We start from the raw sequence: 12,923 nt of genomic DNA, 5'->3' as shown, positions 1-12,923 counted from the left end.
AATTAAATTTAATTAATTAGTTAATTATCTAATCAAGTGCTTTGAGCACACCGATCTTTGAATATCACATTAGTATATATTATCTGTTGTTCCTCTATAGTTATCACATTCCGCTTCATCTCCTTTCTTGTGTATTGGTATCAATACATTTTTTTCCCAGTCTTTCGGTATCGTTTCTGTTCTCCATGCTTCCTTTATTATTTCCAGTAGCCAAAGTTTGCCTTTTTCTCCCACGTACTTCATCATCTCCTGATCTATGTCATCGGCAGCTACCGCTTTTCCAATCTTTATTCTTGCCAATCCTTCTTCAATATCTTTGATATTAATTTCGTTTATTCGATTGTTTCTATCTTATTCTCTTTCGTGCTGTCCTCTATCCTCATTTTGTTGGTTCCTTGCCTCGAATTTTTCTTTATAGTGCTTATTCCATATGGTTAGTATGTCTTGTATGTTTGTTTTCAATTCATTTCGCTCATTTCTAATTCCTTTTATTTGTTTCCTTTTTGTTAATTTCATGCTTCTTATTTTATTCCAAAACTGTTTATTGTTATTCCCAAAACCTTTGTTCAATTCTTCACCGAATTCCTTCCAGCTCTTCTTCTTCGCGTCTTTTACTAGTTCTTTTACTATATTTCTCTGTCTTCTGCATTCGTCTTTGTCCTGCTCTTTATTTGTGTTGTTTATGTATCGCTTCCACATTTCGGTCTTCTTTTTTACTGCTTGCTTTATTTCCTTATTCCACCATCCAGTTCTTTTATTCTTCTTCCCATTCTTTTTTATTCCACATACTTGTTTTGCAGTGATCCATAACGGGTCTTTCAATTTTCTCCATCTCTCTTCAATATTCCATATTTCCTCATTGTTTTCATGCTGTTCCAGTATTTTATCTGTCTCTTTTTGGTATAATTTCCTGATTTCCATCTTTTTCATCTTATGTATTGCTATTCTTGTATATTGAGGACTCTATGATTTCCATTAGTTTCATGTTTATCTTTGCTATCACTAATCTGTGTTGGGTACCGAGTTCGGCTTCGTTCTCTGACTTTATATTTTGTATCGTTAGTTCCGCATCACGTGGATATACTATGTAGTCAATTATGCTTTTCGCATTTTTTTCTTCTGCTACGTATGTATATTTTTTGTTTCTCGGTTGATACTAGAAAGAATTACCTATTAACAGGTCATTTATTTGGCAGAAACTTATCATTCTTCTACCATTTCTATTTATCGTCTCTTCTTCATACCTACCCAAGCAGCCTAATGCCATATTTTCATCATTTCCTATTCTTGCATTCTAGTCTTCTAGTAAAATGATGTTTTTGCTTTCCTCTTGTATCTCATCAATAAGTTTCTGTATCTCATCATAGAATAGTTCCGTTTTTTCATGCTCTGTTCCTTCCACCGGTGCATATACCTGTATTATGTGACATTCTTCTCCTTCTAACTCTATTTTTATGTATATGGTTCTTGATGATACTGGTTTGAATTTGATTATTCTTTTATTCATTTCTTTCGTTACAACTATTCCCACGCCTTCTTTTGCCCTTTGTCCTATCTGAACTCAGGATTAGTATAGTACGTGCTGTCCTCCGATATCAACAATTCCATTTCCTACTTTTTTCGTCTCGCTTATTCCTATGAAGTGCAGCTCAAATCTTTCCGTTTCCTCTGTTAATTCACGTTCCTTTCCTGTTATCGAGGTTATATTCCATGTACCTATTCTTCGTTTGACATTTATTGTCATCTCTCTTTTCTTCTACCCTTTCTTCCTTCTTTACATTTTCTTTGTTTTGTCCCTTCTTATTTTCGTTTTCTACTTCTATTTCCGTATCTTCTTCTCCCTTATGATCAAGGAGTATCGAGAAAGAAAAGAAGTATCGAGAGTATCTACCATCTTTTTCTTTACAAACATTGCTAGTTACCTTATTCCCTCCCCTACTTACAATTTTATTCATTACTTTATGATCTAAAAATTTGTTCTTATTACTATTTCTACTGCCACCATATCCCTACTATCTAAATGTTTGGTGATGCCAGTGATACCAACTTTTTATGTTTTTATATTTCCCATTAGCATAGTTCTAACAAGTTCTAATAACAGAAATATCAAAGTTTGTTGGGCCACGTGAGATTTCATATTTATTTAATTTTTCTACATAAATAGGATCAACTTGTATAGGATTGCGGAAATAAATATTTTATCTATGTAATTGTTTTTCGCGATTTGAGTGGACTTTGGAATAATTACGTTATTAATTATTGTTGTTTCAGGGAATACAATTTCACCTTGAAAAACATCGACAGGTATTTTATTGTATAAAGTGTGTTAAAAGGAATTGTAATGTCATGACTTTTAAGGGTCAATGTATTTGTCGGATAATTTAAGCTTAGCTCACACTTTCCAAGTAGTATATATCGAAATTTTTATTCCAATCAGCGATTATCTATGATTTCATTTATGTTATTCTTAAGTTTTTAGGAAATAGGAAAGTTATGCTTTTATATTTAGGAAATATTTACGAGTTACGTTGATTGAAGTTAATTTAAAAGGTTTTTCATATACAGGGTGTCCAGAAACTCTACCGACAAACGAAGACAGGAGATTCCTCAGATAATTTTAAGACAATTTAACCAAATTCACCTAGTCCGAAAAAGGGAGCTAGAGCTCTTTGAAGATGGCGTCTTGTCATTAGTTTTTCTTAAATATCTCCCGAACGCTTCCAGTTAGAAAAACGAAAATTGGTACACATATTTATTTTCCAGAGTTAAATCGATTCCGTTCATTGTAAATTTCTAGTACCAGTCATAGGCGTCCGTTTTGAGTGGGGCAACGGTTATTTGATGGCATAACTTTTTTGTATTTAACTTTTAAGCATTTTTGATACTGAATTATTAAATTGTGAGGTATTCTAATACTAAAAGGTACTCTTGCTTTAAGTCGGTAGGACACACCGTTTTCTAGAAAAATCGATTTGAAAATTTTTCGTTTCCTGAATTTGAAAAAAAAATTAAAAAAAAAACGGTGTATTTTACCAACTAAAAGGAAGAGTAACTTTTAGTACTAGAATACCTATAATTTAATAATCTAGTGTCAAAAATTCTTAAAAATTAAAGACAAAAAAGTTAGGCGATAAAATAACCGTTGACTTACTCAAAACGGACGCATATGACCGGTACTAGAAATTCGCAATTAATGAAGTCTATTCATTTTTGGAATATAATAAACGTACCAGTTTTCGTTTTTCTAAATAGTTTTTTTTATTTTTTTTTTGGTATTCAAAAAACCAAAAATTTTCAAATTGATTTTTCTAGAAAACGGCGTATTCTATCGACTTAAGAAGAGTACCTTTTAGTACTATAATACTTTACATTTTAATAATCCAGACTCAAAAATGCTTAAAAATCAAAAACAAAAAAGTTATGCGATAATATAACTGTTGCCCTACCCAAAACGGACGCCTATGACCGGTACTAGAAATTTGCAATCGACGGAATCGATTAACCTCTGGAAGATAAATATGTGTACGAATTTTCGTTTTTCTATATAGAAGCGTTCTGGAGATATTTAAGAAAAACTAATTACCAGACGCCATCTTCAAATAGCTCTAGCTCCTTTAAAGCATTTTCGGACTAGATGAATTTCATTAAATTGTCTTAAAATCATCTGAGGAATCTCCTGTCTTCGTTTGTCGGTAGAATTTCTGGACACCCTGTATATGGAAAGAATTTAAATATTTTGTAGCTTACAGCCGATTTCATAATCATTCGAAAAAGTGGACTTTAGTAAAAGGAGGCTTTATGTTAAAGTGGACTTTAAAGCGGCTGTTAACGAATTTGATTTCATAATTCGCTTTAAAGGATTCTTTTAGTAAAGTGTGTTTTAATGAAATTTTATACTGTTGGTTAAACTGAATTATGTTATATTTGAACTAAAATGGAAATAATGACATTTGAATGTCATACATTTTGCAAGTTTGTAGGTTACTCCTCCTATAATTATTGTTTTTTACTACAAAAAGTTACTTATTATTATTTAATTATTATCACTTATTGTTATTATTATTTCTATATATTTATTATTAATCTACTTTTCTTTTTAATCACCTAATAGTTACTTTTTAATTTTATTATTGTATAGGTAATACTATTATTTAATAATTATATACACCTACTATTACTTAATTACTCATCAATAAAAAGTGAAATCTAAAAAAAATGGACAGATAACGAGATAACAAAAAATTACTTCTACAAACTTTTAGCAAAGAGGAGGAACTTCTTTTGTTACAAAAGATAGAAAGTTATAAAAATATAATAAATAAATTTGAAGAATAAAGGAAAGGTCGGTACAATATTTTATTTGTTAAAAATCATTTAAATTATCCAAATAATTGGGTATCATGTACAGGCAAGCTAATGTTCATTTGCATTGCATATTTGCAGAACAGAAGGAAAAAAGGATAGAAAGGGAAGAGACAGAATATAAAAAAATAAAATTATTGGATTTAAAAATAAAACTACTTAATAGGCCTGGATCCCGCGCACCAAAAAAAGTTGATTAATAGCAAGCTGAAAATTTGTTAATAGCTTAACGGTGTCTAGTCAAACTGTGACAAACTTTGATGTATGGGAACACTGGAACAAGGGAAGTTTTAATTGTGGAACAGTTTAAAAATTTGGAAAGTCAGATTACGAAAACATCCCATGTATTTTGTCGGACAGAACATCCAATTGATTTGTTACCCTTCCATTAAACTCTCATGCAAAAATTAGACTGCTATTACTAACCAACATGATTCCTGTCATTTGACATGTTCTTCGTGTTCCACTCATTAAAATGCCCAGTTTGTGATAAACACCAGTCTGATTTTTGCATGAGAGTTTAATGAAATGGTAACAAATCAATTGGAAGTTCTGTCCGACAAAATACGTGGAACGTTTTCGTAGTTTTACGGTCCAAATTTTTAAGCTGTTCCACAATTAAAACTTCCCCCATTCCAGTGTTCCCATACATCAAAGATTGTCCGACTAGACACTTAAGCTATTAACAAATTTTCAGCTTGTTATTAATCAACTTTTTTTGGTACTTGGGATCCAGGTCTATAAAAAAATGGGATAAACTACAATAAATAAAAAGTTCAATACATTCAATTTGCTTTTATTAACAAATATATTTACAATCTACCAAAGTGTTCATTTATTAACACAGTTATATTGTTTTCTGAAATATTTTCATTATTTTTATCGGTTGTAATTATTCATTGTTTGCTTCATCTTCAGTTTTATTCACAGGAAAATTGTCATCCATATCAATGGCAATATTATGAAGCACTTTAGTTGCAACAATCACAGTCATGTTTGTTAATTGTAGTCTCATTCCTAAGCAGAGTATAGAAAATCTTCATTTCCACAACCCATATTGCTGTTCTACTACTTTCCTTGTTCGACACTGTCACCAACCAATATGTAATGGCCAAAGATACCACTTTCAAAATTCATGGGCTTAGGGTCACACAAACATAACTACATTAAACTTCTTATTTAAGATTCACATGAACGTATGTCCACCTGTTTTAGTTCTGATTTGCACATGCATACCTAGGTACATAATATTATAACGTTCAGTTACCGTAACCCTAATATTTCTGTAGACGAAAATAAAACAAAATGTAGCTACGTTTGTGTGATTCTAAGCCCCTGAATTATGCTTCAGCCTACTATTATTAAAATTGTCTAATTTGATGGCCACAGTACAACAATATCTCTAATTTTAAATTTTCCATCACTGACTGGACATTCAATGCAAAAAATGATTTTCTGGACCTGAAAATTTCTGCATCCTGGACACCTGCAGAATCTATTTTAATTAAAGTATAACCCATTGCACTCATTATTCTAGAGAATACAGCAATCTTGTAAAAATCTTCAACAGCTTTCCATCTCTTGACGATTCTTGCAATTGTAAAGGATACTATTTTTATAATTCTACTTGCTGAACCTCTGGACACTGCCGTAAAATCAGCTACATTTAATTGCATACTTCCTGATGCATAAAATCCAACAGAATTTGTTGCATGGGAGTAATTATCCACCTCTAAAATAAATAAACAGCATTGTTTTTACTTAATATCAACAAATTTTTGTTAGTCACTTACCTAATAGTAGGAAAGTTATTTGGTTTTCCATTTAAGAAGGCACACAAAACTGTTTGTTTTCAACCTAAATCTTTGATAACAATCCAGATCATCATATTATTATTGTTCAAAACAGTTTGTTCTTAATATGTTCTGGTTAATTTTTGGTATTCTGAATACAATAAATTTCTTGAACTAGACGTTTCAAAATTATACATAATTGTGCTTTTAAAGTACCACTAATTAATCCTAGTAATAATATAATAATTATTATTGACTGTTATATTAACCTTAAAAGTTAAATACAAAAACAACTGTGTTTTCAACTCGACAAATTATAGGTTATGTACCCTTTAAAGGAGACTTTAGCAACTTAAAGGTCCGAAATCTGCACTTTAAAGTTAAAGAGGGCTTTTGATAAAAAAGGGCCCTTTAACTTGATTATGAAATGAAAATCTCAAGTTAAAGGCAACTTTAAATTTAAAGCCTCCTTTAACTTCATTATGAAATCGGCTGTTGGTCTTCTTCCTCTTTATAAGCCATTTTGTTTGTTTATTGGCGGATTGATACCTCTATGGAAGGTTGTCACTCCATCTTTTGCTCGGTCGGCCGATATTTTTTCTACCGATTGGTGATTTATCTCTTGCCATTTTAACCACACAGGTCTCCCCTATTCTGCTTCTGTGGGTTTTCCATTCTTTTTTTTTTCTATTTAGTGTCCATTCGTTTGTACGTTACATTTTCTTCTAATATCTTCACTTCTCTTTCGATCTCTCAGCGTATTTCCTGTTATTCTTCTCAGTACTCTCATCTCTGACGTCTGCAGTAGTCTTTCTGTTGTGGCTGTGTCGGTGTCGGGTCTTGTTTCTGATGCATATGTCATGATTGGTCTTACACTAGCTTCATAAATTCTTAATTACATCTCAGTGTTAATATGTCGGTTTCGCCATGTGCTGTTATTAAGGCACCCTGCCAGTCTATTTGCTTTTTTCACTTGACCATGTCTGCGTATATGGACACTGTAATTCCAAGATATTTTATTTCCATTATTTGTTTAATACTGATGCCATCAATTTCTATTTTACATCTGATAGGTTCTTTGCTGATTACTATTGATTTAGTTTTCTGAGATTAGATTGTCATATTGAATTCTTTTGCTCTTATGTTAAATCTGTGGAATAATCTTTGCAGACTATCTTTATCTTGGGCTATCAGTATTGCGTCGTCTGTGTAACATGAGTATTTTTACGTATTTATTTCTCATTCTAGATCCTCTTCCTTTTACTCTAGGGAAATAGGACAAATTATACCTTGTTCGGGACACTCATCCAGCCAGGTTGCAAATACCTTTTTTGGGTACTCTACAGGGTGGTGAACCGTTAAGCGGGCCATAGGAAGCACAATGTAAAATTCTAACCTGTTAAATTCCTGCTTCCCTAATTATTTTACATCAAAAGTCATGGGAAGCTATTTGTAGAGGATTAAAATCTGTATTAAAATCAAAAGTTAAAATTGTTCTATGATTTAAAAACATTCCAAAATTTTGAAAAATATGATACATTTGCCACAGTAGATACCGTGTGTAAAATTTAGGCCCACGTTACTATTTAACTGACAGTGCGCACACTATTGATTGAATAAAATATCTGTATTATTAATACTTCCCTCAACTGAGGGTATCTTATCAACTTTATTATTTTGTAAACAATAAATGATAAAATAAAAATCTTGACAGTTCAAATATTTTTAATATTAATAACCTCATTGTGACCGAACGCAACCATTACACATCATGACATTGTGTGTGGCCTAACTTTGGCGTGATAGTTTAAAAAATTTATTATAGTTTTACAAAATTTTGGAATATGTTTAATTCGTAGAACAATTTTAACAGTTGTTTTCAATACAAATTGATATCCTCTACAAATAGTTTCTTACGTGTTTTGATGTAAAATAGTTAAGAAAGCAGGAATTCAACAGTTTAGAATTTTACATTGAATTTCATATGGCCCGTTTTCCAATTCACCACTCGGTATACCTAATACTTTATAAATACAATAATACCCGTCACACTTCGGAGGCATAATGTCGAATCGCTACAGCTAAAAATAGGGCAATTTAATATATTATTTAGAGTATCTTTTAGTAGATGGGAAAAGGCTTTAAATGGCTGTTTTTAATTTGTATCCGGTCATTTGTTGCTTCAGGAATTGTAAAATAACGCATGAATATTAAAAATAAAAAATCTGCTATAACTTTTGAAAAAATGAACTAGGGACTTTGATATTCCATGAAAAGTTGAGTCCTTATAATGCACAAAAAAATTTCAAGACGATTCGTCAATTAGTTTAAATTTTATTCAATTTGTTTATCCCACAGAGCTTTTTTTGCAATGTTATTGTTCAGAAAATAATAATGGTACAGCGATTCTGTGGTACCACATGAAAGAAGAAGGCTTATATTTTCAATATACCTATTAATAAAAATCAGTAAAAGTCATTTTTACAATTGAGGGGCTTGGAAGTAAAAGGGTTTGAGTGCACTTTTTCCAAATTCTGACCTAAGTACAGATTCGCATACCTAAATGGTATTATAACTTGGTGGTAAATTGATCTAAGCATATTTCGCACTACAGACGCCATCTATCGCCATTACATTTTGTTTAATGAAAATTGCAGTTTGCTTTGGTAGTAAACAGGTTTATCCGTGCTCTTGAACCGTTTTACCACAAAACTATTTTTAGTATTCTGTAAAAACAAATAGTAAGAAACGGGTTTAAGAGCGCTTGAACCATTTTACCACAAAACTATTTTTAGTATTTTGTAATGTGTAAACACATGTCAATACAGGATTAATTTCAAGTAAATAAATATTAGATTTGTGACCAATTTTGAAGAATTATTAAGTATTATGCAACGTGCCAGTTGTAGTTACACTGTGGATAACAGCTGGAACAAAAATGATTAGTAATATGTAGTTAACATCTGCACTTAAACCGTTTTACCAGTAACATTTATCAACACCATGTACCGATTCAAGTACATTTTTTTAATAATTGAAAAAAAAATGAAGGATATAGTAAGGTTAATAATATACCCTTATATTTTTATCAATTTATAGTACATTGTACACTAGACAAATTTTAGTTTAATGACTCCTAGAATTTATAAAACTCAAACAACTTCGAAGCTGATTATCTCAGAACTGCCAAAACTGCACTTAACCCTTTTACGTCTGGCCCCCTCAATTGCAAAAACATTTTACTAAAGTAGAGTCATTTTTGGCTTATAAATAATTTGAATAACTTTGTTAATATTGACTGTAGACTAAAATATACTTTGATATTTGTAAAGATGATATTTTTACACGAATTTTCACAAAAAAAATTCGCATAGATAGATCAATTATTAGGGTCAAAATTAGCCACTTTTTTATTTAATTCACAGCTACTTTGTGTATAACAATTAAACAACCTAACTAGCGCCATTTTGAAGTTTAAGGTATATAGTTTTTGTGTAAAAGTTTGAGTAAACTTTGAACTTCGACAGAGCGGTTAATAAAGCTTTAAAAATTAAGTCCTAACGAAATCGGCTCGGGGCCGGTGGAGGGGAATTATAAAATCCATGCACTAAAAAAATGAAATTAATTCTTCAAACATATATGCTGCGATTAATATCTCCGGAACTTGTTGATGGACTTTAATCATTAGTTTTTTAATCTGTATGTACTCGTAGTCTCGTAGAGTACATTATGTACATATATCCCCACTTAACATTGCAAAATGTTAGGGGAACCCCCCTTATCACTCAGGGGTATGAAAAATAGATTACGACCGACTCTCAGACCTACCGAACATACATATAATTTCGTAAAAATCGGTCAAGCCGTCTCGGAGGAGTATGGCAACTAACACTATGACAGGCGAATTTTATAGATGTAAATATATATTGGTATTAAAAAATAGAGGTTAGCGATAGAAGGGTGAAAATTAATATTTGTGTGTATTTTTTAATGCTACATTATATAAAATTAAGGTAGATAATTTTGTCCAAAAAACAAAAAAAAATGTCGTGAGGTCAACCCACCGTATCACTAAATTATTTAAAAATAAATGTAGAATCTTACCAGACACTCAAATTTATCTGTTTTGTCCTTTGTTAAGTGTGTATTTATATGTTAATTTAAGTTGCCGCCAAACTATTTTATTAGATGACATTCGAGGATAATACCTTCTTTTTATTGACGAAATGCCCCTGAAGATGCTCTAGATAGCGAAAGCATACTTGGGCAAGATTAAATAAACTCAGTGCTCGATATTTACCTTTTATTTCCGTAAATTTAATAAATTAAGAGTTTTCAATTAAAATAAATCAAATAATAAAATAAGTAAAATTAGTCTCATACATAGGCACTTCAATGCATTATATTTATATTTTTTTTAAATTTCAGCGAAGTAGACAAACTCAAAGTAGCTCAGGGAGTTAGTGGCAGCATTGTAGACAAAGGATCAGTATTGCGGTTTTTGCCTTATTTACAGTGTGGTATTAAACATGGATGTCAGGATATTGGAGTGAAATCATTGAATGATCTTAGGTAAGTTAAATTAATATAATAATATGTTATATTGTTCATTCAAAGGTGGGCATAATACTAACAAATCTGAATTACTTAAGCAAAGATAACCTAGTTTACGGGTCATAGTCCGTAACAATAGACTGAAAAAGTTTGACGTTTCATCCCCACTGCTATGTTTCCATTCCAAAATAATTATGACCCTTATAAGACAATCATAAATTATTTTTTCAAAATTCTGACTTATGCAAAGTATTTAATTGATGTAGTATTTTTTTCTGGTTCTATATTTTCCTTTTCTGCAAATAATATTGGAAATTAATTTAAAAAGTTAATAAAAAGCATGTCAGACGTTGTTCTTTGGTTTATCCATAGGACTCATAGAAATATCTGAGAACTATATAATTTCTGTGGAGTTAACACGTTCCTTTTTGTGTTCTGTGGGTTTTTAATAGGGCTTTTCAACGATTCTCATTTGTTTCGAGCTTCTGTCATATGTTGTATAATTTGTGTATAATATTAATATACACGGATTATACGACATATGACAGAAGCTCGAAACAAATGAGAATCGTTGAAAAGCCCTATATCATATCATTTGTATTTGACACATTTCAGTCTTGTGTGCATTTTGTACTTGTAGGGAATTTTGAATTTTACTGAGAAGTCAAATTTTACTGAAGATTTTGAATATAACAACGCATATTTTTATATAATAAAGTTTTTGTTTATGTATAAGATTGATATTGCATTATTATACAGTTTTGTCTTTCGATTCGAAGTCCTTTTCATTCTTCAAACAGTTGTTTTTATGACTAATAATTATCTGGAGTTTTTCAACGCTAAGGGCCTAGCCGGGTAAGATGATGAAAAGTGCCCCCAACTCGATTCGAATTCCATATAGGTCACCGTTTAGCATATATAGTGAAACTAACTTTCTGAAATTTTTTAGCCCCCTAGGTGGTCATGTGACCCACCTAGAGCCTAATTAGGCTTTTTATGTTTTTATTTTTTATCTCAGCCGCATCGAGAACTAGCGAAAAACTTTAAATAAAAAATTTGTAAGATTTAAAAAGTTCTGTGCGAAAAAAATTTTCTTTTTAGTTTTTGGCGGGAAATTTAAATTTTAGAACGATTTTAAAATTTTAAATGAGTATAAAAAAATAACTAAGACATTCGTTTTTACGAAAAAAATATATAACGTGTATTTTTGCATAATATATCACCCTGAATTTTTTCAAATTTTTAAAATTGGTGAAACGCACCTTCAAAAATAAAACACCGCATTTTTTCGGTTTTTTTTTTCGTTTTTTGATACAATTTTATACATATTTTTCAAAAAAGGTAACACCGTCACTGGAGCAGGTAAAAAAATTTAAAAAGAATTGGGATTTGCTTAATAAAAAATTTTTGTAACACCATCCATTTTCAAGATACAGGGCGTTGAAGAAAACAAAATTTTACACATTTTTTACGATTTTGCCGAAACTACTGGCAACATTGTAATAAAACTTGGCGGGTTTTAAGAGGTAGTTATTGTGCATGTTTTGATATACAATTAAGGATTTGATATTCATCATTGGCGCGCTTAGTGGTAATGGTCTGAAGTTTTCAAAGAAAAAAAGATAGTACGCCACTGACGTATTTCAAATTAACAATCATTTTTAAATTCCTCGTTCAATTTGCGATAAAAAAACTATCTTATCATTTTTTCATACGAGACGCCGTTTTGCTGCAAAAAATAAAATATCTTAACGCTTCCAAAGTATTCAAATTAGTTTTTATAATGGACGTACGAGTTTACGTATGTAGATGTAGAAACTACTAATAGAAGTTCGAATACTTTGTAAGGGTTAAGATGTTTTATTTTTTGAATAAAAATGGCGCGTCGTATGAAAAAATAGGAAGATAGATTTTTGTCACAAATTAAACCAGGAATTCAAAATGGATTGTTAATTTGAAATATGTCAGTGGCGTACTATCTTTTTTCTTTAAAAAGTTCAGACTATTACCCGTATACGCTCCAATGATAAATATAAAATTCTTAATTGTATGTCAAAAAATGTACAACTACCTCTTAAAACTCGCCAAATTTTATTACAATGTTGCCAGTAGTTTCGGCAAAATCGTAAAAAATGTGTAAAATTTTGTTTTCTTCAACGCCCTGTATATTGAAAATGTATGGGATTACAAAAAATTTTTATTAAGCAAACCCCA

General features: G+C 30.9%; 1 protein-coding gene across 1 annotated transcript in view; it reads left to right on the top strand.

Moving 5' to 3' along the window:
• Positions 1–12,923, top strand: part of LOC126878712 (inosine-5'-monophosphate dehydrogenase) — a 123,314-nt gene that overhangs the window by 95,835 nt on the left and 14,556 nt on the right. Inside the window, exon 8 of the mRNA XM_050641577.1 lies at positions 10,584–10,727. Coding sequence (XP_050497534.1) covers positions 10,584–10,727 — 144 coding nt within the window. The remainder of the gene's footprint in view (positions 1–10,583; positions 10,728–12,923) is intronic.

This window comes from Diabrotica virgifera, chromosome 10 (assembly GCF_917563875.1).
Source record: "Diabrotica virgifera virgifera chromosome 10, PGI_DIABVI_V3a".
Lineage (NCBI taxonomy): Eukaryota > Metazoa > Arthropoda > Insecta > Coleoptera > Chrysomelidae > Diabrotica > Diabrotica virgifera.
This window is presented reverse-complemented; position numbering and strand designations above follow the sequence as displayed.